This window comes from Idiotropiscis lumnitzeri, chromosome 2 (genome assembly GCF_059441095.1).
Source record: "Idiotropiscis lumnitzeri isolate Australia: NSW breed Sydney's pygmy pipehorse chromosome 2, RoL_Ilum_1.0, whole genome shotgun sequence".
In the NCBI taxonomy this organism is placed as follows: Eukaryota; Metazoa; Chordata; class Actinopteri; order Syngnathiformes; family Syngnathidae; genus Idiotropiscis; species Idiotropiscis lumnitzeri.
Genome location: NC_142392.1, coordinates 37137472 through 37161194, shown reverse-complemented (window position 1 = coordinate 37161194; position 23723 = coordinate 37137472). Strand labels below are relative to the sequence as shown.

General features: G+C 41.4%; 2 protein-coding genes and 1 pseudogene across 2 annotated transcripts in view; 1 reads left to right on the top strand and 2 right to left on the bottom strand.

Moving 5' to 3' along the window:
- The window catches only part of LOC148342459 (uncharacterized), a 299864-nt gene that overhangs the window by 196873 nt on the left and 79268 nt on the right, over nt 1–23723 (bottom strand). The gene's annotated exons all lie outside the window — the stretch shown is intronic.
- LOC148342462 (uncharacterized) overlaps nt 1–23723 on the top strand; it is a 30556-nt pseudogene that overhangs the window by 4077 nt on the left and 2756 nt on the right.
- On the bottom strand, nt 13507–18391 carry LOC148342463 (uncharacterized). The gene is made up of 2 exons (XM_088286364.1): nt 18268–18391; nt 13507–15275 (listed from the first exon to the last, which is right to left on the bottom strand). The coding sequence occupies exons 1-2, from the start codon at nt 18389–18391 to the stop codon at nt 13537–13539; spliced, it is 1863 nt and encodes a 620-aa protein (XP_088142490.1). The 3' UTR covers nt 13507–13536.

Here is a 23723-nt window from a genome sequence, read left to right as displayed (position 1 = left end):
AAAAAGATGCAAACATTAGTCAGAAATCCTGGTGTTATGGGTAACATGCAGATTATATTATTCATTAATATCAGTAATTGGGGAGCACATTGTCGGGGGTACATGGAATTTATACAGGGCACATTCTGTGCTAGAATAAACAGCTGCGTGTTAGCGCAAATCTAATTCAAACACAAATGGCTGATGAATGGAATAAAATTGCTATAGTGGGTCTCGCCATTCTTATGCGTTTTCTTCTTGATATTTTGAGTTTAAATGGATGGAAATAAATAAGACAATAACCCGTCAAAGATTTTTCCCGATAGAAATTGTATTTTTGCCTCCATGCTGTGGCTGCGGAGAACTTGGCCCCCGTAAAGAGGCTGTCGTACTCCCCGCGCAGCTTGATCAGCCGCGCGGTCATCTCCTTGCTCCCTAAAACATAAGGGAAAGATTAAATAAAATAATGCTAACATGCAGAAATAAGACAATTCAAATGTTTCAGCCGTACCTCCTATGCAATAGTTCTTAGAGCTACATTAGTTATATTTGGCCGATATCGCAACTAATTAAATTATCTTAATCTGGAGCTAAATATCCAAACATTGCTGCCCAATATTTCTCATGAGTGCTGTCTTAATATTACATATAAATAACTTGTACTTACATCTGAAAGTGCACTCGGATGAGGCGGAACACGTGGCTTTGGTAGTTTGCATCTTGCGAGTGTAGAACGGCGTAGAGGAAGAGCGAGGATTTTATAGGGGCAATTTAGAGTGTTCAATCGGCCTGCCATGCATGTTTTTGGAATGTGGGAGAAAACCGGAGTACCCGGAGGAAACCCACGCAGGCACGGGGAGGACATGCAAACTCCACACAGGATGGCCGGAGCCGGGATTGAACCCACGCCCGATGATGTCTCTCACTGTGAGGCCATCGCGCTAACCAGTCGGCCACCGTGCCGCACTGTAGAAACAATATAAGACAAAGTCGCTGCATGAGCTTTGACATGATCAAACCAAATGTGTGTTTGTCTTTTTGTGTCCTGCAGACGTCAGTGAAAAATATCTCCGTTCTGTGAAAGAGGTGCCAGACCTGACTCGCATCAAAAAGGAGGAGGAGGAGGAGGAGATCAACAAGTCACCAGTGAACGTTGTCCGTATAGAGACTGACGATGAAAACAAGGATGAGAGTGAGGACAAGAGAGGGGCGGAGCCTCCAAGCAACCGTTCAAGTCATCACGTGACAACAGAAGGTGATGAAGACCACTGGGGGCCATCACAAGCACATAATAAGGACACATTATCAGACGCTCATGACGATGATGATGATGATGATGATGATGATGATGGGCAAGCTAAAGGTGAAAGGGCACGTCACACTGACTCATTCACTTCAAAGCTGTCTTTAAAAGGACACAGAAAAACACACAGTGGTGAAAAACCTTTTTCTTGTTCAGTTTGTGGAAAATGCTTCTCTCAAAAGGGAAATTTAACAGAACACACAAGAACACACAGTGGAGAAAAACCTTTTTCCTGCTCAGTTTGTGGCAAGAGTTTCTCTCAAAAGACAAATTTAACAACCCACACAAGAACACACAGTGGAGAAAAACCTTTTTCCTGCTCAGTTTGTGGCAAGAGTTTCTCTCAAAAGAGAAATTTAACAATCCACACAAGAGCGCACAGTGGAGAAAAACCTTATTCCTGTTCAGTTTGTGGCAAGAGTTTCTCTCAAAAGAGAAATTTAACAATCCACACAAGAGCGCACAGTGGAGAAAAACCTTTTTCCTGCTCAGTTTGTGGAAAATGCTTCTCTCAAAAGCCAAGTTTAAAAGCACACACAAGAACACACAGTGGTGAAAACCATTTTTCTTGCTCAGTTTGTGGTAAAAGCTATTCTCAAAAGTCAAATTTAACAAGTCACACAAAAATGGACAGTGGAGAAAACCCTTTTTCCTGCTCAGTTTGTGGAAAATGCTTCTATGTAAAGTCAAATTTAACTTGTCACACAAGAACACACACTGGAGAAAAACCTTTTTCTTGTTCAGTTTGTGGAAAATGCTTCTCTCAAAAGGGAAATTTAACAGAACACACAAGAACACACAGTGGAGAAAAACCTTTTTCCTGCTCAGTTTGTGGCAAGAGTTTCTCTCAAAAGACAAATTTAACAACCCACACAAGAACACACAGTGGAGAAAAACCTTTTTCCTGCTCAGTTTGTGGCAAGAGTTTCTCTCAAAAGAGAAATTTAACAATCCACACAAGAGCGCACAGTGGAGAAAAACCTTTTTCCTGCTCAGTTTGTGGAAAATGCTTCTCTCAAAAGCCAAGTTTAAAAGCACACACAAGAACACACAGTGGTGAAAACCCTTTTTCTTGCTCAGTTTGTGGTAAAAGCTATTCTCAAAAGTCAAATGTAACAAGTCACACAAGAATGCACAGTGGAGAAAACCCTTTTTCCTGCTCAGTTTGTGCCAAGAGGTTCTCTCAAAAGTCGCATTTACGAAGCCACACAAGAACGCACAGTGGAGAAAAGCCATTCAGTTGCAGCGTTTGTGCTAAAAAATTCTTTTCTAAAAAGGGTGCTGCGAGACACAATTGTGCTGGTGAGAATAGCAGCGATCCTTGAAGCTTAAAAAAAATGAAACAAAAAACTGAAGGAACTGACTCTTTGTGGTAAGATGTAAATGTGATTTTGAATAAAATATGATGAAATTGAATTTTGCAAAGCTCTTTTATTGACACTAAGCCAATGGGGTCAGTGCCAGAAGAACCAATGTGTCTGAGTGATGATGATTTTTTTTTTGTGTGTTTACATCAAACATGTAAATGAAATTAATTTCCTTTGCCTGGAACAACATTTGTTAACGTTATGCTTTTCAGTTGTTGTTGGAGAGCCTAGGGGGTGGACTGTATAGGTGATTTGGTTCAATGGGGGTATGCTCTTTTCACCCCTGGGTGTCGGTCAGAACACAAGGATGAGTCCAAGATGTGGGTTGGCAGCTTTAATAGTGTATCTTCACATAACATGTAACAGCACAGGCAACAGGCGGACAAAACATAGGCACAGATGGGAATGAGGTGATGGGCTCAGGCATGCAGGATGCATGTGAGCTTGTGGCAGTGAGCTCATGAAGCAATGAGCGGGTGGCAGACAGTGAGCACGTGTGTGCCAAGCAGTGGTCACGTGTATGTGTGTGTGTGTGTGTGGTTCTGTAACAGAAGAAACATCACATAAATATATAGCTCAACTCAACAAACAGCAGCTATAAACTGTATTTGCATGCGCAATTACATAAGCTCAAATGAGACATCAACTGCATCAAACAGTTGCCAACTACGGCCGTGGACGGCGCACAATGGCGGCGGCCATAGGGATTGCGTACTACCTAGGTTACAGCCGACGTACTACCTAGGTTGCAGCAGACCTGACGCACCTAGGTGCATAAACTATATAAAACAATACAAAGGGGCGCGCTTTAGTGGAGCACAACCTCCCTTTATATGACTAGCACACCGCGGGGAACATTTAGGCATTCACACACCGAGCGAAAGGCACATATTCAATGACGCGGCGAACTTCAAAGGCAGCTCGGCGACGGCGCATGGCCAGAAACATGGCGGCGGCGCACAACGACATACAGACTAGACGGGAGTAGACAAGACGATGCACAGCGGCGCGATGAATGAACGCTGTAAACAAATAAATACACCGATGTACTCACTTGCGGTCAGGAACGCACACAGACACTGAGGCATCGAACACGTCACATACTAGTGGTGGTCGGCTGACAATTGCTGCGCTACAGGCATTTGCCAGTAACCCGTATGCGGGCGCTTCTCGCGAGAGCTCGGCACCGACGCAACTCCAGTCATTCAACAAGCACACAAACAATGACGACACTCAACTTCGGAACCTTTCTAACAGTTGTCTTTTTAATCGTACCTAATGGAAAAGGTGTGAGAAGAAACGGTGCTTATGAAATCGGTGCCTTCCACAATCATTTATAAAATCACTTGTTCCACTTGCTCAGCTGGCCTTCATTACGCTGTGTGAAAAGGTGAAAAACTAAACTAGTAGTTGAACTATAAAAAGAACCAGAAAGAGAAACGCAAATCGTCTCAGTTTCTCTCAAAGGTTTTGGTATGTCAGGAGTTGGCAACATGATGGCGACTGGAGTCAGCGCTGGTTTTCTCGTTGTGTTTGGCTGGCTCGTATATGTATGGTCCATTGAACAAAACTCAAACTCTTCAAATATCCCCTCACATACATTTAATATTACACTTTATGAATAAATTTCTGACTGGCTAAATACACTTTCTAGGTTGAGCTCCATCAAGCGTTTGGCATTTGTTGCTAAGCAGAATCTCACTTCGGAAAAATATACCAAATATTTTTTTTCATGCTTTATTATATTTTTTATACATTGGATTATTTATATAGTGAAAAAGGGAAATATTAAAATGTAAAATTGGAAATCACATACAGACTTAATTCAATTAATAACAAATATAGAAACATTTTATGAATATTGAACTCATTGAGAAGAGTCCTGATCTTGAAATAAATATTGAATTATAAAAAATACTAAAAAATTAATTCAATAACCCGACCCTGGATGAGTGGCAGAAAATGGCTGGATGGATGGAATAATTTAAATTGCACACATATTCAAAAGAACAAATTTGTTAAGAAATATTCAAGTGTGAAATAAAAAGGTTTAAATTGTTGAGAATTTTACAGATTAAAATAATTGAATAAATATTGTATTATTACATAAGCAAGCTTAAATATAAATTGAAATAAATGAAAAAAAAGTCATGTATTTTTAAATGGCCTAATTTAGATATGGGAAGTAACTCTCTTTATGAAACTATGAAGGGACTGGAGCTCACAGAAGTGACCAGTCTTGGTTCTGAAGTTCCGATGTAACCAGATACTGCCCTGAGAGAAAATAGGCCTGAGCATTGTTTATGGTGGGGGCAATTCTCTCGCCAGGTCAGTGACCTTCCAGGGTGTGAGAGTAATTTAAGGTGGTCACGAGTAGACTGGTCGTATCAACGGGGAGACGCACCTGCTCTCCCTCTGGGGGACTTTTGGAGGGAAATCCCAAAGATTAGCGTGATGGGAATGCATATGTAACAAAGGAAAATTAGATATTCATGTCCTATTTGGGCATTCCTTGTAAGAAGGTAATGTCTGAGAGGGGGCTCGCACGTGTGCGGAGCACACACACGCACATGATTTTGGGGAGACTTCTTTTGACATCAGCAAGTGACGAGAATAAAATCTTTCTTCTTTCTTTTGTTCTTTTCCATCACCAATCCAGCCTTGCTCGGCTGCCTCTCCGGAAGGCAGCAAGGACGCACACTTCAAAGACAAAATATACTACATGTTGAAAGAAAAATAATACTCAAATATTGAAATAAGTATAGAATTGAATGAATAAGCAACAAAAAATATATACCTCCTGGAAAATATAATTATTTTCAACATTTGTCAAAGCACAACATTTCGATCAGATTGAGTTCTTGCTTGCACATTCTTAATCGTAATTTTTTTACTTTTAATTTTTAAGTTACCATATTTTCGCAGTCATAGGACGCGCTGCTTCAAAGGGCGCAACACCTGTTGAAGGTGCTATTTCTGTCTTTGAAACACACACTGGGCGCACCGCCTTACAAGGCGCTAGCTCAGCTGCTTTTAGCATAGCAATAGCTCGGCTGCTCGCGCTGACTCAGCCCATGGCAATTCACCTTGCCTCAATACCATAAGCAATCGCCACATTTCAAAGAGAGTTGCCATGATACCATTGACAATCGCTATCATTAACAATGACTCTAACCAATAGTGATGGGTAGATGAGGCATCCTGTATCGTTTCGACACAGTGACACAATGTATTGACACTGTGTTGACACTGTGTTGCTGAATACTGACACCTGGTGGACTTGCAGGAAACATTTGACAGGGTCATCTGACACTGATCTGTCAAACTAATTTTATCCAATTCCATTGATTAGCGACGTGATGTGTTTTTATATATCCTATTTCGTATTACATTCCATCGCACTATTTATTTTCATATTTATCTAATTTATATATTTAACTGAATTATTGTTGTATTGCACTGGAGAGGGGAGCTCTCGAATCTCGTTGCACACTTGAGCACAATGACAAAGGGATTTCTGATTCTGATTAGGCATTTGCTTTCACATTATTTTTACATACATGCAATTTCATAAAAAAAAATCTTTGATATTCGAGACGCAGTTGATAAATTAAGAGAACATCTGTCTGAATGCCCAAGTAAAAGTGTTGTGAATGACAATGGACTCATTGTAATTAAAGATTTTTATTAAAAAAAATTAGTTTCTCCAGCGTTTTGTTATTCAGTCTATTTCTTTTTTTGAGGCAATTTCCCCCGCCTTTGAGAAAATCCTCTCACAAGGCACTGAAGAGGCCGGTGTGCACAACGCCTGTGTGGCTAATATAAATAGGTGAGGGAACGTTGCCTGCATGGACTTCCAGTATAAGAGCGGGTCTTCCGTACGCGCAACGTGTCCTGCTGACATATAGCGCTGCACCTCCGAGTGCGCATCAACAGTGACGTCTTCCATCTTGTGGATATTTAACGCAAAGTAATGCGCCAATAACTCGATGCTTGTTTTGAGCGTCCATCCTGTTGACAGATGCGCTTCCTTATGAACACAGTTTGGCGCGCGACCGCTGTGTCGACACGATTCTGGTAGTGGTCACGTGACTTTCTCAAAGCGGTACGCGCACCGACACGGGGTTTGCCCTGGAAGCTCGGCGCGCGCATCGACTCCTCAGTGTCGCTGGACCAATCACTACCTAGGAGAAAAGAGATGTGAATTTGGTTTTCGTCACTCACTAAACGAACATATGTGACAGTTCCATAGCCTCCTTTGCTGGCGTCAGAAAAATGATGTAATTGTGCCTGCTTTACAGCTCCAAACCCAGCTGGTCTAATACACCGGTCAACTTTAAATGTAGCTAGCTGGCCCAAGTCCTCCAACCACCTTCTCCATCGCTTTAAAATGTCTTGTGGCAAAGGATCATCCCAACTGCAGCCCCTTCTACACAGCTCCTGTTGCATTATTTTGGCCTGAAGGGTCACTGGCGCCAGGAACCCCAGTGGGTCGTAAACAGAACTGTTGACTGATAGCATCCCACGTCTGGTCAGAGCCCGATGCTTTATTTCCAATCCAAAGACGAAAGCATCCGTCTCCACACACCACTGAAGACCAAGCGCTCTTTCTCCTAGAAGCTTGTCATGGTCCAAATCCAACATCTTCAGCTCTTTGGCTCTCCACCCTTCAGAGATGGCTTGCAAAACAACACGACTGTTGCTAATCCACTTTTTCAAAGCAAAGCCTCCTTGTTGACAGACAGCAATGAGGCCCTGTATCAGCTGGATAGCTTCGGTGACAGTGGCTGTGCTCTTCAGACAATCATCAACATAAAAGTTCTGTTGAACAGCTTCTATAACAACCGGTAGGCACTTAGACTGATTGTCTTGAGCCATTCTTCTCAGAGCATAAGCTGCGCAACTTGGTGATGAGATGGCTCCAAATAAATGCACCATCATTCTGTAAGGCACTGGTTGTTGTGTTGTGTCTCCATTAGGCCACCACAAAAAACGTAGAAAGTCCCGATCCTCCTCTGGCACACAGACTTGATGGAACATAGCTTGAATGTCTCCCATGAAGGCTGTTGGCTGTTGTCTAGACCTCATGAGGACGCCCATCAACGTGCTTGTGAGAAGGGACCCTTGCAGCAGCTCCGTATTCAGGGACAAGCCTTTAAACGTGGCACCGCAGTCAGACACGACACGCAGTGTTCCCTTTCTGGGATGATGGACACCATGATGGGGAATATACCAAACTCTTCCTGAATCAAGGTCTCTTTGATCATCAGGTACTTGTTCTTGTAACCGTTGTTGGGCCACAGCAAAATTGTTTGGTAAGAAGACATCTTTCTTCTTGAAAGGTAAGTTTATAGTATACTTTCCATCCTGTAACTTGGCAGATGTTTCCATTATATTGAGAGACTGCTGGTCTTCTCTTGACATTTCCTGGCTTTCCATGAGCTTCTCGCAGAAATCATGATTATACTGGTTCATTAGCAGCTCCTCCAGCCTGCTGACACCAATTCTATTCACAGATACGACAGAAGCTTCCATCCTACTATTCCCATCCAGTGGGCCATTAACCACCCAGCCGAGCGCAGTTTTGACAGCATACGGACCATTACCTTGACTATTAATAACTTCCCATGGCTCCAATAGCTTGGGTGCATTGATCCCGATCAACAGGTCAACCTCGGCTTGAATGGTCGGTACCTGTATACCTGACAAATACGGCCATTTAAGGAGGTCTTGAGATGTTACCATATCGTCTGTAGTGACTGGCATTTGCGCCTGTGTAAGCACCTCCGGCAGTGGATGGAACTGTGAGCTTTCCAGGCCGGCCACCTCGAGATTAAAAAGTGAAAAGGCATGACTCATCTTTGTTTGACCTATTGTTCGTAGCAGGACTTGGGTTCTTTTTCCAGAGAGGTTCAAGCGATTCATCAGTTGTTCAGAACAAAATGTTCCGGTGCTGCCTGGATCCAAGAATGCATATGTTAAGATCACACAGTCACCTTTGGCAGCTTTTACTTTAACAGGCAGCACTGACAACATGGTGCGACAATTGCCGGCCCCTGTATGTCCACAAGTTGTGTGAGAAATGGGAATAAGCTCTGGTGTTTCCAACTCTTGTTGAGGAGCAGTTGCCAGTCTATTTATGTGCAACACTGTTGGATGATTTTGCTTGCAAATGTCGCATTTCAATCTCACATCACAGTCACGGCTAATATGTCCATGACAAAGGCAGCCAAAACATAAACCTCTTTTCTTCTAAATAAACAGCTTGTCCATGTGTTTCTTTCTTCCAAACTGCTTACAATTTTCCAGCAAATGTTCCAGTGAGCAAAAAATACAACGGCCATTTTCATAGTCTTCGAAGGAGTGTGGCTGCTTAACCTTGGGAGGATCTGTCCCAGTCACGGTACTGGCCACCACGTTCCCCTTCACTCTACTGCCCGCATATGACCTGCCTTGACCTATTGATGTTGAGTTAGGGCTGTAATCATGCAGATCTCCAAAGAAGGGGTCCGAAAGAATTCTTACGTGCCGCTCTATGAACTGTACCAAGTCAGCAAATCCAGCTCTGTATCCTGTTGATTCCATGATGTCATAGGCCTTGCCACGCCAATGTTCTCGTAATTTATAGGGCAACTTGGCCAAGATTGCCCTCAAGTTCGCAGGCATGTCCAGTTCCTGCACATACTCCAGCTCCTCCATGATGTTGCAGCAGCCGCGTAGAAATAAGGAGTAACTGTGCAGTGCCTTTGTGTCATCTGTTTTTATTGTTTGCCATGACAGAGCCTTACTAATGTATGCAGTGGCCGTTTTGTAAGGATTTCCAAAATGATCCTGGAGCAAAGCCTTGGCCACGGCATAACCACGATCTGAAGCCATGTGTTGACAACTTCGCACAAGTTCCTGAGGTTGCCCTCGGGTGTATTGCTCCAAATAATACAAACTGTCTGCTGCGGCTGCTTTACTTTCCACTCCTTGCTCAAATGCTTTAATGAAAGTTCTGTAGTGCAATGGATCACCATCAAATATTGGAATGTCTCTTGGTGGAAGTGTCATTGAACGCTGTTGGTTCATTAAGGCTGCTGTAATCTCAGTTTGTCTACTCATAATGGTCAAAAGGTCTGCAGGAACCTGTGAAGTGGTTGATGAATGAGCTTGCGCATCACTTTGTGTTGACCGTACCTTTACTTCCATTGCTTTTCCATCTTGCTCCACCAAAGGGTGCTCCTGATTTGTGTTCCATTTCCTTTGTTCCAGGAGGTTATGCTGTTGCTTTATATTTGATGCAATCAATTTCTTTGGCCTCACATCCGTTGTTTTGTTTTCCATTTGTGGCATCCTGAATCTCTCCTTTTGTTGTGCTGTTTCCATATCATCATGATGAGGTTTAAACTCTTGGACTGTGGGGTTTAAACCTTGTCCATTCATTGCTCCATTTTTCTTTACAGTTGACTGCGCTTGAGACTGGCCCTCTTCATTGGCATTATAAATGTCCATCCGCGCTTCAAATGCCACCAGTTCCGCCTCCAAATCAAGCATCTCCATTCTTCTCCTTAGTTTTGCTTTTTCTTCTTCAATAGCATGTCGTTGTTCCAATATTTTCACACGAGCCAGCACTGCAGCTCTTTCCGCTACTGCCTTTAGTTTAGCAGATTAAGCAGAGGACTTGGTACTTTTTTTGCTAACCCTGCTGCTCATGTTTGACACACTATCTTCAGGAGAGATTTCATCATTAGCATAACCTTTATCGGTTTCTTTTATGATTTCTTGTATTTGTGTTGAACCTTGAGAAAGCCATAGATTGACCCTTGAAAAACACTCATTGTTTGGGATCATTTTGGCTTTAAACCATATTTCGTGCTTTTCACCCTCTTCAACAGACAACAAACCCATCATTGAATCATGTACATTTTTAGCATCAACACACAACCCTTTCAACTCATCAAGACCATTTATCACCTTGGTTTTATCACCACGAGACATGAATGCATTCAAATCGCTTCTAATTTTACTTACATTGTTAAGTTTACATTTCCTATTGTTTTGTAACCTTTCAAGTTTATCAACCAAACCCTTTTCTGTTAATTTAACAATACGTTTTTGAGTTCCCGAATCATTAAGTACTTCATTTTCATTATTTGTGTCCATGTCCGCTGCACAGGCTTCCATTGTACGTGCTGGCAGTAAACGCAACGCAAAGTTCAGCTCAAGTGATCACCCGAAGGTTGGTCAGTGAGTCACGTGATCCAGCGCAATTCGTAGAACCGCGACGTTCGAAGTAATTTTAACGCACGCAGCGTTACCAATGCATTGGATTTTTTAATTTTTTTAAGTGTGCAAACAATTGGCCATCGACAGTGTAGCGCTACATATACCTCTCGTTGGGCGCCTTAGCTGTAAATTAGTGATGGGTCCAACGACACCGAGGCGTCGATGCGCGCGCCGAGCTTCCAGGGCAAACCCCGTGTCGGTGCGCGTACTGCTTTGAGAAAGTCACGTGACCACTACCAGAATCGTGTCGACACAGCGGTCGCGCGCCAAACTGTGTTCATAAGGAAGCGCATCTGTCAACAGGATGGACGCTCAAAACAAGCATCGAGTTATTGGCGCGTTACTCTGCGTTAAATATCTGCAAGATGGAAGACGTCACTGTTGATGCGCACTCAGAGGTGCAGCGCTATATGTCAGCAGGACACGTTGCACGTACGGATGACCCGCTCTTATACGTTGTGCACACCGGCCTCTTCAGTGCCTTGTGAGAGGATTTTCTCAAAGGTGGGGGAAATTGCCTCAAAAAAGAAATAGACTGAATAACAAAACGCTGGAGAAACTAATTTCTTTTGAATAAAAATCTTTAATTACAATGAGTCCATTGTCATTCGCAACACTTTTACTTGGGCATTCAGACAGATGTTCTCTTAATTTATCAACTGCGTCTCGAATATCAAATATTTTCTTTACGAAATTGCGTGTATGTAAAAACAATGTGAAAGCAAATGCCTAATCAGAATCAGAAATCCCTTTGTCATTGTGCTCAAGTGTGCAACGAGATTAGAGAGCTCCCCTCTCCAGTGCAATACAACAATAATTCAGTTAAATATATAAATTAGATAAGAGAATAATTAGTGCGATGGAAAGTAATACGAAATAGGATATATAAAAACACATCACGTCGCTAATCAATGGAATTGGATAAAGTTAGTTTGACAGATCAGTGTCAGATGACCCTGTCAAATGTTTCCTGCAAGTCCACCAGGTGTCAGTATTCAGCAACACAGTGTCAACACAGTGTCAATACATTGTGTCACTGTGTCGAAACGATACAGGATGCCTCATCTACCCTTCACTACTTATTTCAATATTTGAGGATTATTTGTCTTTCAATATGTAGTATATTTTGTCTTTGAAGTGTGGGTCCTTGCTGCTTTCCGGAGAGGCAGCCGAGCAAGGCTGGATTGGTGATGGAAAAGAACTGGTTTGAGAAAGATTTTATTCTCGTCACATGCTGATGTCAAAAGAAGTCTCCCCAAAAACGTGTGCGTGTGTGCGCTCCGCACACGTGTGAGCCCCCTCTCAGACATTCCCTTCTTATAGGGAATGCCCAAATAGGACATGAATATCTAATTTTCCCTTGTTGCATATGCATTCCCATCCCGCTAGTCTTCGGGATTTCCCTCCAAAAGTCCCCCAGAGCGAGAGTAGATGCGTCTCCCCGTTGATACGACCAGTCTACTCTTGACCACCTTAAATTACTTCCATACCCTGGAAGGTCACTGACCTGGCGAGAGAATTGCCCCCACCATAAACAATGCTCAGGCATATTTTCTCTCAGGGCAGTATCTGGTTACATCGGAACTTCAGAACCAAGACTGGTCACTTCTTTGAACTTCCCATATCTATAGTAGGTCATTGAAAAATACATGACTTTTTTTTTTTAATTTATTTCAATGTATATTTAAGCTTTCTTATGTAATACTACAATATTTATTCAATTATTTTAATGTGGAATTATATCAATATTAATTTAAACCTTTTTATTTCACACTTGAATATTTCTTAACATATTTGTTCATTTGAATATGTATGCAATTTAAATCATTCCATCCATCCAGCCATTTTCTGCCGCTCATCCGGGGTCGGGTAATTGAATTAATTTAATACCTAAGTATTTTTTATATTTCAATATTTATTTCAAGATTAACTCTTCTCAATGTGTTCAATATTTATAAAATGTTTCTATATTTCTTATTAATTGCATTAAGTCTGAATGTCGTTGCTAATTTTACATTTCAATATTTCCAGATTTCATTATATAAGCAATCATAAAGTATAAAAAATATAATATAGCATGAAAAAAGTATTTTGTATATTTGACAAAATTATAGTTTTTCCGAAGTGAGATTCTGCTTCGCAACAAACCCCAAACGCTTGATAGAGCTCAACCTAGAAAGAGAAACCGAGACTATTTGCGTTTCTCTTTCTGGTTCTTTTTAGAGTTCAACTTCTAGTTCAGTTTTTCACCTTTTCACAGCGTAATGAAGGCCAGTTGAGCAAGTGGAACAAGTGATTTCATTGATGATTGTGGAAGGATTTCATAAGCACGGTTTCTTCTCACACCTTTTCCATTAAGTACGATTAAAAAGACAACTGAAAGGCATAATGTTAACAAATGTTATTCAGGCAAAGGCAATTAATTTTATTTACATGTTTGATGTAAACACCAAAACAAACCATCACTCAGACATGATGCTTATTCTGACACTAATCACATTGACTTTGTGTCAATAAAAGAGCTTTGCAAAATTCAATTTCATCATATTTTATTCAAAATCACATTTACATCTTACCACAAAGAGTCGGTTCTTTCATTTTTTTTTCTTTTTTTAATCTTCAAGGATCGCTGCAATTCTCGCCAGCACAATCGTGTCTCTCAGCACTACGTTTAGTGAAGAATTTTTTAGCACAAACACTGCAACTGAATGGCTTTTCAGCACTGTGTGTTATTGTGTGGCTTGTTAAATTTGCCTTTAGAGAGAAACTCTTGCCGCAAACCGAGCAGGAAAAAGGTTTTTCTCCACTGTGTGTTCTTGTGTGGCGTCGTAAATTTGACTTGTCAGAGAAACTCTTGCCACAAACTGAGCATGAAAAAGGTTTTTCTCCAGTGTGTGTTCTTGTGTGTTCTGTTAAATATGTCTTTTTCGAGAAGCATTTTCCACAAACAGAGCAGGAAAAAGGTTTTTCTCCACTGTGTGTTCTTGTGTGTTCTGTTAAATATGTCTTTTTCGAGAAGCATTTTCCACAAACAGAACAGGAAAAAGGTTTTTCTCCACTGTGTGTTCTTGCGTGCCTTGTGAAATGAGAATCATGTGAGAAGCTTTTACCACAATCTGAGCACGAAAAAGGTTTTTCTCCAGTGTGTGTACTTGTGTGGATTGTTAAATGCGACTTACGCAGGAAACTTTTGCCACAAACCGAGCAAGAAAAAGGTTTTTCACCACTGTGTGTTCTTGTGTGGCTTGTTAAATTAGACTTGGCAGAGAAACTCTTGCCACAAACTGAGCATGAAAAAGGTTTTTCTCCACTGTGTGTTCTTGTGTGTTGTGTTAAAGCTCCCTTTTCAGAGAATCCTTTGCCACAAACTGAGCAGGAAAAAGGTTTTTCTCCACTGTGTGTTCTTGCGTGCCTTGTGAAATGAGAATTATGGGAGAATCTTTTACCACAAACTGAGCAAGAAAAAGGTTTTTCTGCAGTGTGTGTTCTTGTATGTTCTGTTAATCGTGACTTTAGAGAAAAGCTTTTCCCACAAACCAAGCAGGAAAATGGTTTTTCTCCAGTGTGTGTTCTTGTGTGGCTTGTTAAACCTTCCTTTTGAGAGAAGCATTTTCCACAAACTGAGCAAGAAAAAGGTTTTTCTCCACTATGTATTGTTGTGTGTTTTATTAAATGTGACTTACCAGAAAATCTCTTGCCACAAACTAAGCAGAAAAAAGGTTTTTCTCCACTGTGTGTTCTTGTGTGGATTGTTAAATAAAACTTTTGAGAGAAGCTTTTACCACAAACCAAGCAGGAAAATTTTTTTTCTCCAGTGTGTGTTCTTGTATGGCTTGTTAAATGCGACATTTGAGAGAAACTCTTGCCACAAACTGAGCAGGAAAAAGGTTTTTCTCCAGTGTGTGTTCTTGTGTGGATTGTTAAATGTGACTTTCGAGAGAAGCTTTTGCGACAAAACGAGCATGAAAATGTTTTTTCTCCACTGTGTGTTCTTGTGTGCGGTTTTAAAGACAGCTTTGAAGTTAATGAGTCAGTGTGACATGCCCTTTCACATTTGCCTTGCCCATCATCATCATCATCATCATCAGGAGAGTGTGATAATGTGTCCTCATTATGTACTTGTGATGGTCCCCATTGGTCTTCATCACCTTCTGTTGTCACGTGACTACTTGAGATGCTGCTTGGAGGCTCCGCCCCTCTGTTGTCCTCACTCTCATCCTTGTTTTCATCTTCAGTCTTGATTGGGACAACGTTCACTGGTGACTTGTTGATCTCCTCCTCCTCCTCTTCCTCCTCCTTTTTGATGTGAGTCAAGTCTGGCTCCTCTTTCACAGAACAGAGATCGTTTTCACAGACGTCTGCAGGACACAAAAAGACAAACACATTTGGTTTGGTCAAGTCAAAGCTCATGCGGCGACTTTGTCTTATATTGTTTCTACCGTGCTACCTTGACTTGTGCCTGCCGCACACGGAGCAATGCGTGCGACCCCAACTTGGACCGGACCATGGGGGTATTTCACAAAATTACGTCCTACGATGTAAACCTCCCTTTAGCAGCACAACTGTGATAAACGAGCATTTTAAACGGAAGCACGTTGCGGCTGATGCCCAATTTCATTTCTGACATAGTCACAGACGTTTCTGGAAGCGAGCTGAAGTCAGCACACACCGGCTATTGTGTGTGTCTGATGGAACACCTGTTGTGGGACCCTTACATATTGATGCAGACCACTGGGGGACATCGCAACATAATGTCATTGATAAAATAGGAATCGTTCAAGTGAAATATGTTTACAAGTATTTCATTTTGCATTTATAGATAGTTTCATCGTGGATACTTTTTGCTTTCATGATAACCTGCATCCCTAAAAGAATTAAAGGGGCCCTGGAATCAGAGTCCCTATTTATTGTATGATTTACGTTTGGTTTTTTTTACCCAAAATGACATTTATCCTGCGAGTAAGTTCCGACATTACCCTTTTTATTTTTATAAAATTTCTGTTTCTAAATAAATTTTAAAACAAAATTACGTTTGAAGAGTAAAAGTTCTTACACATAAATTAAGCAACAACCCTTTCACTCTGACTTTCATGTTGACATATTTGAATAATGACTGTATATTTTAAAGTTATCCAATATGTATTAAAATTAGACACACCATAATATTTTAAGAGTTCACTGAATTATTTTGTACCTGCAATGATGCATAACAGCCATAGCGTGTCAGTAATGAGTAACAAAGTAACACAACACCTCTCATTATTCCGTCATCATCGTCATTTGCAAAAATCACCAGGAACTATGAGATGCAGTCGAGATGCAAACCACCTGGGCCACAGGAACTTTATTACCAGGAACTAAATGTTCCTCGGCTTGTAGTTGGAAAAGGGGGTTGTGACGCTCTCCCTTTTTAAGCCCATAGTAAGCCAAAGAGCAGGTCAGTGACTTCCAGCTTGAAACAGGGATCCATGTTGCGACTCGACCACAAGTCGGATGTGGATGCAAAATGCTTGACATGTCTCCGCTCCCGTCCCGATGTTGTACATATCGGAAGTGCTGTTTGCGGCAAATATTTTCGTACCTCTTGTCGGCTACTTTCATGAGGCGTTTAAATCCTGTCCGCTCCACTGTAACTAGAGGAGCTCTATCTTTAGCTATGTGCTCGGCTATCGCGTCCACCTCTGAGACGTTCTCTCGTATGGTGTCGCCTCCGTTATGGGCTGTTGTTACTTGTCCAACCTTGCTCCTCACTTTGAACTTTTAGCACAAGCTCCAAGTCAACAGCATGGTTGTGTTGTGGGTGGTGAAAAAGAAAAGGTTGGACGCGCTGTTTCAGGTGCTTAAGATGCACTTTGTAGTTCATGTTCTTTTGCTTAAACATCGTCTTCATGGAACCCAAAACATTTCCAAACGACAGATGTCCACTTTATTTTCGGGACAACCGCGACAGGAACAATTTCAACTCACGTTACTTCGTCCGCAGCCGTTGTCAGCCGCTTCAGGATTTGAATCGCCAGCTACGAACTCGTCTTGTTTACATTCTTGTTCAGAAGGGAGGAGTCACGTGACTACACGCGCTGTAGCCGTCTTAAAGGGGCATGAGCATCGCCGCAGACAGAAAAGACTTCTTTTTCTTTTTCTTTTTTTTAGACACCGAATTTACCGACATGGGCAAAATGATGCCGGTCATTCTAATAAATTTCGGTAACGGTAAATTTTCGGTTTATCGCCCAGCCCTAACACATAGTATTTTCATGACCCACACTCTCATTCAGAACAAACAGATTCAGTCTGCTCAGGTCAAACTGATGACACCCCAGATAGCACTTCATGGACAAATACAATAAAACACATTCTCCACATAGGCCATAGAAGATACAAACATATCAAGTTGGGGGAGGACGTCACAGGGATGCTATCTCTAATCTCGTTGCACACTTGAGTACAATGACAATAAAGGGATTTCTAATTTCTAATTTCTAATCAAGAAGACCCAAAAATATAATCTGATCTGGGAAAACATACACCACACAATCTGTACACTGACGAGATTACAGGGGAATGTGAGCAGGAGAGACGGAGAGACTGCCTGAGAAGGTCAGCCTTGGACCTGGAACGTGGGCCGGGCCGGGGGAAGGAGCAAGGACGACCGATTCAACCTACATGACCCTTGACATAAAAAGCCTCCTATAAAATGTGAGGCTGGGCTGAGATCAGGGCGCCATTTTTCGATAGTACTCGTCTTGAGTACAGTTTCTCGTCAGATTAAGACAAAGCCGCCCAGATATCTGTATTTGTACTATTTCCTGAACGCCAGAAATTGAAGAAACTAAATATTGGAACTCTATTCAGTTGTTGTTGAGTCTTTATTTGACCCTATTCTTCTTGAGTACAAAAAACGAACACGCATTGGAGGAAGTTTGGCTTTTAAGATTCATTTACTAAATGTTTCTCATTTTCTCGGTGGCTCAACTCCAACAGTGGATATAAAAGTACACTACATCTGTCAGCATAGTTTTGAAACATGATGACGTGACAAACTTAATTTCTTTAACAACATTTAAAAACCTGAATAAGTAAAATGTTAAATAATCAGTTCAAATTTTAAACTGGGAAAAAAAACACGGAGTTGACCCCCCACTAATGGTTATTCTTTGGCATTTATTTTCTGCACTGATTTCATTTGGCAAAAACAAATGTTCAGCAAACCGGCAAGTAAAAGGCAATATTTAAAAATAAAACGCCAATAACCTTGAACGATTTCCCCAAACAACTTAATGTTGTGATGCATATTTCTAACGATAGAAAGTCGTTCTTTCCAAAGCAAATGAGAGTAAGACGGGTACAAACCTGCTTTGTGTAGCACAACAGGAGGCTGCTTGTTAACTTCGCCCAGCAGTTGAAAATGTTGCTCGTTCTCTTCTTTTATTCCACAAAGTTCCTCTTTGTACTTGGGTGTCGTTCTAGCACACATTTTCAAATGATAATTCCAAAAAATCCGCACTTGATCTCTGCTTGGCGATGAGTCATGTGCCTCTTTTCGTTAGCGGCTAGCAAGCTAACAAGCTAAGCTAACTACGCCGAAAAGCATCAACGCGCGAAGATGAGTTATCGGGACACAAAGACTTAATTAATTATGTCGTAGTCCTTTAGAGTAGCACTGGACATTCTGTGAGAAATTTACAGTCAGTTCCACACTAAATCAGAAGAATTTAGCGGTGGACGGTTTTTGTTGCGGTGTGGACGGGTCGGTGGATGTGGTCGAGGTCCTTCGGAAGCTGCGCGCTTGCTTATGACGTCATGCTTTCAGCACGTGTTTTTCAAATATATTTCTTTGCCTCTGTGTATGTTTTTACCCCTGGCTGTTATATTTCAATATATATTCTATATAATATTTTATTTCGGTTGATAAAAAAAAAAAAAACTAAAATAACGCCACATTGGCGCGTAAGATCTGACGTCACTTCCGCCTTTGCCTCGAGAAGCCGCTGCTGCTCCAGCAGTGAGAGGTTTAAGTTTCTCCTCCCGAACTTGCAACAATGCTGTGTTTCACTCGGGCTGCGAGATTGTATGAATATAATGTCTGCAAATACTAGCAGTGCTTCTCAATTATTTCACGCCCGCCCCTCCCAAGAAGAAAAAGATTCGCGCCCCCCCCACCACCAATTTTTTTTCTGTCTTTGTAGATTGATGTTAGATTGTCAATAAAATATCCCTTAACTAAGCTAAATTGCTAAGAAATATAATTTTGAGAATTATTTTTTGTGAGGATCTCGAAACTCAGTACTCTGTTGTGCAAATATTGATGAGATGATAAATATTTACTAATACGTTTTTTTTAAAATCTTTATTCACAGAAGCAAACCAAACACATTTATGAATAGCGAAATCCATGCGATGCATCTAATTTGAAGTACTTAGCACCTGCCATGTCACTCAGGATTTTTTCACGCTTGGGAATCTGATAATGTTCTCTTATATGAAAAAAATCAGTGCCTACCTTCTGCCAGGGAGTTGTGGGAAGCTACTAATACGTACATAATATAGAAAACACAAAAAGAAGAGCCAGGGGGATTTTAAACAAAAATTCTTTGTAAATAACATAAAGCAACAGCTTTAGTATGTTTACTATACGTTTTTTTTAATGGTTACTGTAATGTTAGGTCTTCTATCTTAAGAAGTCACGCAGGCAACGTGATGCTGCAAGCTTGTGTCTCTTTATTTACTGACTTGCATTCTCGTCTATGTGCAGACACACTTGTTCGTCTGGTAACCAAACACACATCGGGCAATACTGCCAACTAGTGGCCAATGATATAACTGCTATCATTACATCTCCCTTTCAAACGTTAAACAATGCCTAAGCTTTTTTTTCATTCTTATTATTTTTTATTATTATTATAATAATTTTGTTTTGTTATCAATTATTTTCACTTCTTAACAATATCTATCCATTTTTTATGACAACAAGCAGCTCTACAACAATTTTAGCAACAATCACACAACATTAAACATTTTCAATCAGCCTGTCCGGTTGTCGTCTAACTCTTGTTGATCTTCGAAGAGGTTCAGTAATCCCAGAAATTGCTGGTGGTTTTGGTCTGTGCTCCTTCGATGTATCCACCTGCTTTGCAGCCTCAGCCGTATCAGAAGATTTCTTACAGTCCTCGGGAACCTTCAGAAGACTCCTCCTGTTCCTCCTCACTCTTTGTCCATGCTTTGTTTCCACAATGTAAGATCTCGGTCCGGCTTCGCTGAGGACAGTCGCTTTTCTGTCCCAACAATGAGGTCTCTCGATCCTTAGTGCTCCTCTAAAGGACGTCGACATATTTCATTAAGTCTTTGTGTCCCGATAAACTCATCTTCGCGTGTTGATACTTTTCGGTGCAGTTAGCTTAGCTTGTAAGCTAGCTAGCCACTAACGAAAAGAGGCACATGACTCATCGCCAAGCAGAGATCAAGGGCGGATTTTTTGGAATTATCATTTGAAAATGTGTGAAATAACGACACCCAAGTACAAAGAGGAACTTTGTGGAATAAAAGAAGAGAACGAGCAACATCATCAACTGCTGGACGAAGTTTGCAACCAGCCTCGTGTTGTGCCACTCAAAGCAGGTTTGTACACGTTTTACTCTCATTTGCTTTGTAAAGAGCGACTTTCTGTCGTTAAAAATATGCATCACAATATTAAGTTGTTTGGGGAAATGCGTTCAAGGTTATTGCCGTTTTATTTTTAATTATTGCCTTTTACTTGTCGGTTTGCTAAACATTTGTTTATGCCAAATAAAATCAGTGCAGAAAATGTATGCCAAAGAATAACCAATAGTGGGGGGTGAACTCCGTGTTTTTTCCCAGTATAAAATTTGAACTGATTATTTAACATTTTACATTTTCTGGTTTTTATATCTTGTTCAAGCAATTCCTTCCGGAAGGAATTCTGCCTGACTCTACAAAATGTGCACACTGTGGCGAAAACATCAATGACGGTCGATCAATTTTGGTGAAGAAAACACAAAATATTAAGTTTTTTTTTTTTTTTTAAAAGTCAAGTAAGTATCGGTCTTTTTCATTTATGAACTTTGTACTGGCTTGGTCGTATGAGAGTCAATGAACCTCTAGTGGCTCTGCACTGTTTTGTGCACGTGTGCATAGTTTCACTTCATCCAAACATTTAAAATACATTTAATGCATCCATCCAGGGTTGCACGGATCTCATCAGTGAACAAGCGCATGCTGCAAGGAATGCATCTGCATCTTTGGCTTACTATGGGCTGAAAAGGGAGTACGCCACAACCCCCTTTTCTACCAACAAGGCCAGGAACATTTTGTTCCCGGTAATAAAGTTCCTGCGCCCCCTGGTCAGCTCCTTAATGGACCCACTCCAGTTCGCATACCAGCCTGGCATCAGTGTGGATGATGCCATCATCTACCTGCTCCACACTTCATTCTCCCACCTGGAGAAGGCGGGGGGCACGGTGAGGATCATGTTCTTTGATTTCTCAAGTGCTTTCAACACCATACAGCCCGCCTTATTGGGAGACAAGCTGGAGGAAGGGTCAGAGCAGACTCTTCCTACTCAGGAGGTTGAGGTCCTTTGGCGTTCGGGGAACACTCCTCAGGAACTTCTATGACTCGGTGGTTTCCTCAGTCATCTTCTATGGAGTGGTCTCCTGGGCAGGAGGCATCTCGGGCCGGGACAAAAAAAGACTGGACAAACTAGTGAGGAGGGCCAGCTCTGTCCTGGGCTCAGTGGGGGGCAGAAGGATGACGGCAAAACTGTCATCAATGCTGGACAAACCAGCCCACCCACTCAATGACACTCTGAGAACACTCCACAGCTCCTTCAGTGATAGACTTTTACACCCTCGCTGTACCAAAGAGAGATTTCGCCGCTCCTTCCTGCCGACTGCTGTCAGACTTTTTAACAAGAACATTGGGTCAGGCCTACAAACGGGCGGGCATTAGTGCAATTGTGCAGTCCTAGGATGCAATATAAACCACTACTGCACTTTCAGCCAAGGGGTACTTTAATATTGACCAATGATGTATTTTGTTTATATTACAGTATTCTTATTACTGTACTTCTATCTCTGCAGTATTTCTACCATTGCAGGATGTTCACTATTACAGTACTTTTATCATTGCAGTACTTTTATCATTACAGTATTTTTCTATCATTGCAGTACTTTTACCATTACAGTACTTTTACTATTACAGTACTTTTACCATTGCAATATTTTTATCATTGCAGTATTTCCAATCATTCAGTAGTTTTTATCATTACAGTGTTTCCCCCTCCGTATAATGGACAAACATTAGGAGTGTTTCCTTACACTTAGATACGTTTATACTGTGTATATTTGCATGCTTTTTATGAATGTCTGCTGCGAATGTTATACATTAACGGCTACATTACGCCGCCGACTCTGTGTGATCTATATCTTTGCTCCTGTAACACCTCAAATTTCCCCATTGTGGGACTAATAAAGGACAACTTATCTTATCTTATCTTTGTACTTGGGTGTCGTTCTTTCACACATTTTCAAACGCCAATCTCAACAAATCCGCACTTGATCTCTGCTTAGCGATAACTCGTGTGCTTCTTTTTGTTAGACGAGAAGAATGAACGGCGTTGTCGTTTTTTAATGTCGTGCTGAATGGATTTCCTGGGTGAAAACTGCAGTCTGTTCAGCACAAAAGTGGAAAAATAGGACACGCCCCGCTGTGATATGATTAGCTGCTGGCTGTGTGGAGCACTGTCATCAATTCATGCGCCCCCCTTAGCATCGCACCGCGCCCCACTATTTGAGAATCACTGTATTAGTTAGTTAAAAAAGAAGAGCTAAATTATAGTTGACGTGTTCATGGTTCTTCTGAAGGTTCGCATGTTTATAGAATCATCCCTTTGAGTTGTGATTAAGAAGGGGATATTTTCCGAACTAATGTTAATTGTGATGGCTTTATGATATACACAGTTATATGGTTAATAATTGTGCATCGTTTGACATTCTGCTGTATTGTTAATACTGTTTGCCTTTGATTGGTGTGGCGCATGTAATGGACAATGTGCTTATTTTGTCGGTTGCGGGATGTCGATGCGCAATCCCGATTGATGACGTGGGAGAATGTGCACTTGAAGAAAGGAGATTGCGCACTTGAGAAGAGAAGGGGAGTGTGCGAGTCGCGGAAGGAGTCAGTTGGAAGGACAGTAAAAACCCGGTTATCGCGGTTAATGGGGACCGAGACCACCCGCTGTTCGGATATGTCACCAATTTTGTGTATTCATAATCATGTTTTTATGCACTATTTGTATCACTAATAATTGCACACACACACACAGACACTCACATTATTGCTTCAGCACATGCACACTCAGCCACTCATTGTTTTGGCACACACACGCTTGCCTAAGTTAAGTTTCGTTTTCCTGAGTTTCACTTTCCATAAGTTTCGTTTTCCTCTGAATAAAAGTCCAAAGGGTTGGGCGAAGAAGTCAGTGAGAGTGCGGGAGATTGAACTGGCAAGACGTCTACTTCACCTCCTGGCTTCTCCTCCCATCCGCGATGGAGAAAAGACAAAACCTTCCCTGGTTATTCCTCTGGTTCTCTCCATTTTAATTCAGTCTAAGAAGGCGTCAGGACCTTTTTAAACCTGACACCCGTGAAAACTGAAAATCCGCGAAGTAGCGGCACACCTTCAAAAATGCTTAAAAATATATATATAAACAGTGGAACCTCGGTTCTCGAACGACTCTGAGGTCGAACTAATCGGAGTTCGAACAAAAAAATAGAGAAATTCTTGCTTCG

Coding starts and splice junctions, on each gene's coding strand:
- LOC148342463 (XM_088286364.1), bottom strand. CDS start 18,391: ATGTGTGCTAGAACGACACCCAAGTACAAAGAGGAACTTTGTGGAATA. Junction 15,276..18,267: donor TGTTGTGCTACACAAAGCAG/GTTTGTACCCGT, acceptor TGTGTCCTGCAG/ACGTCTGTGAAAACGATCTC.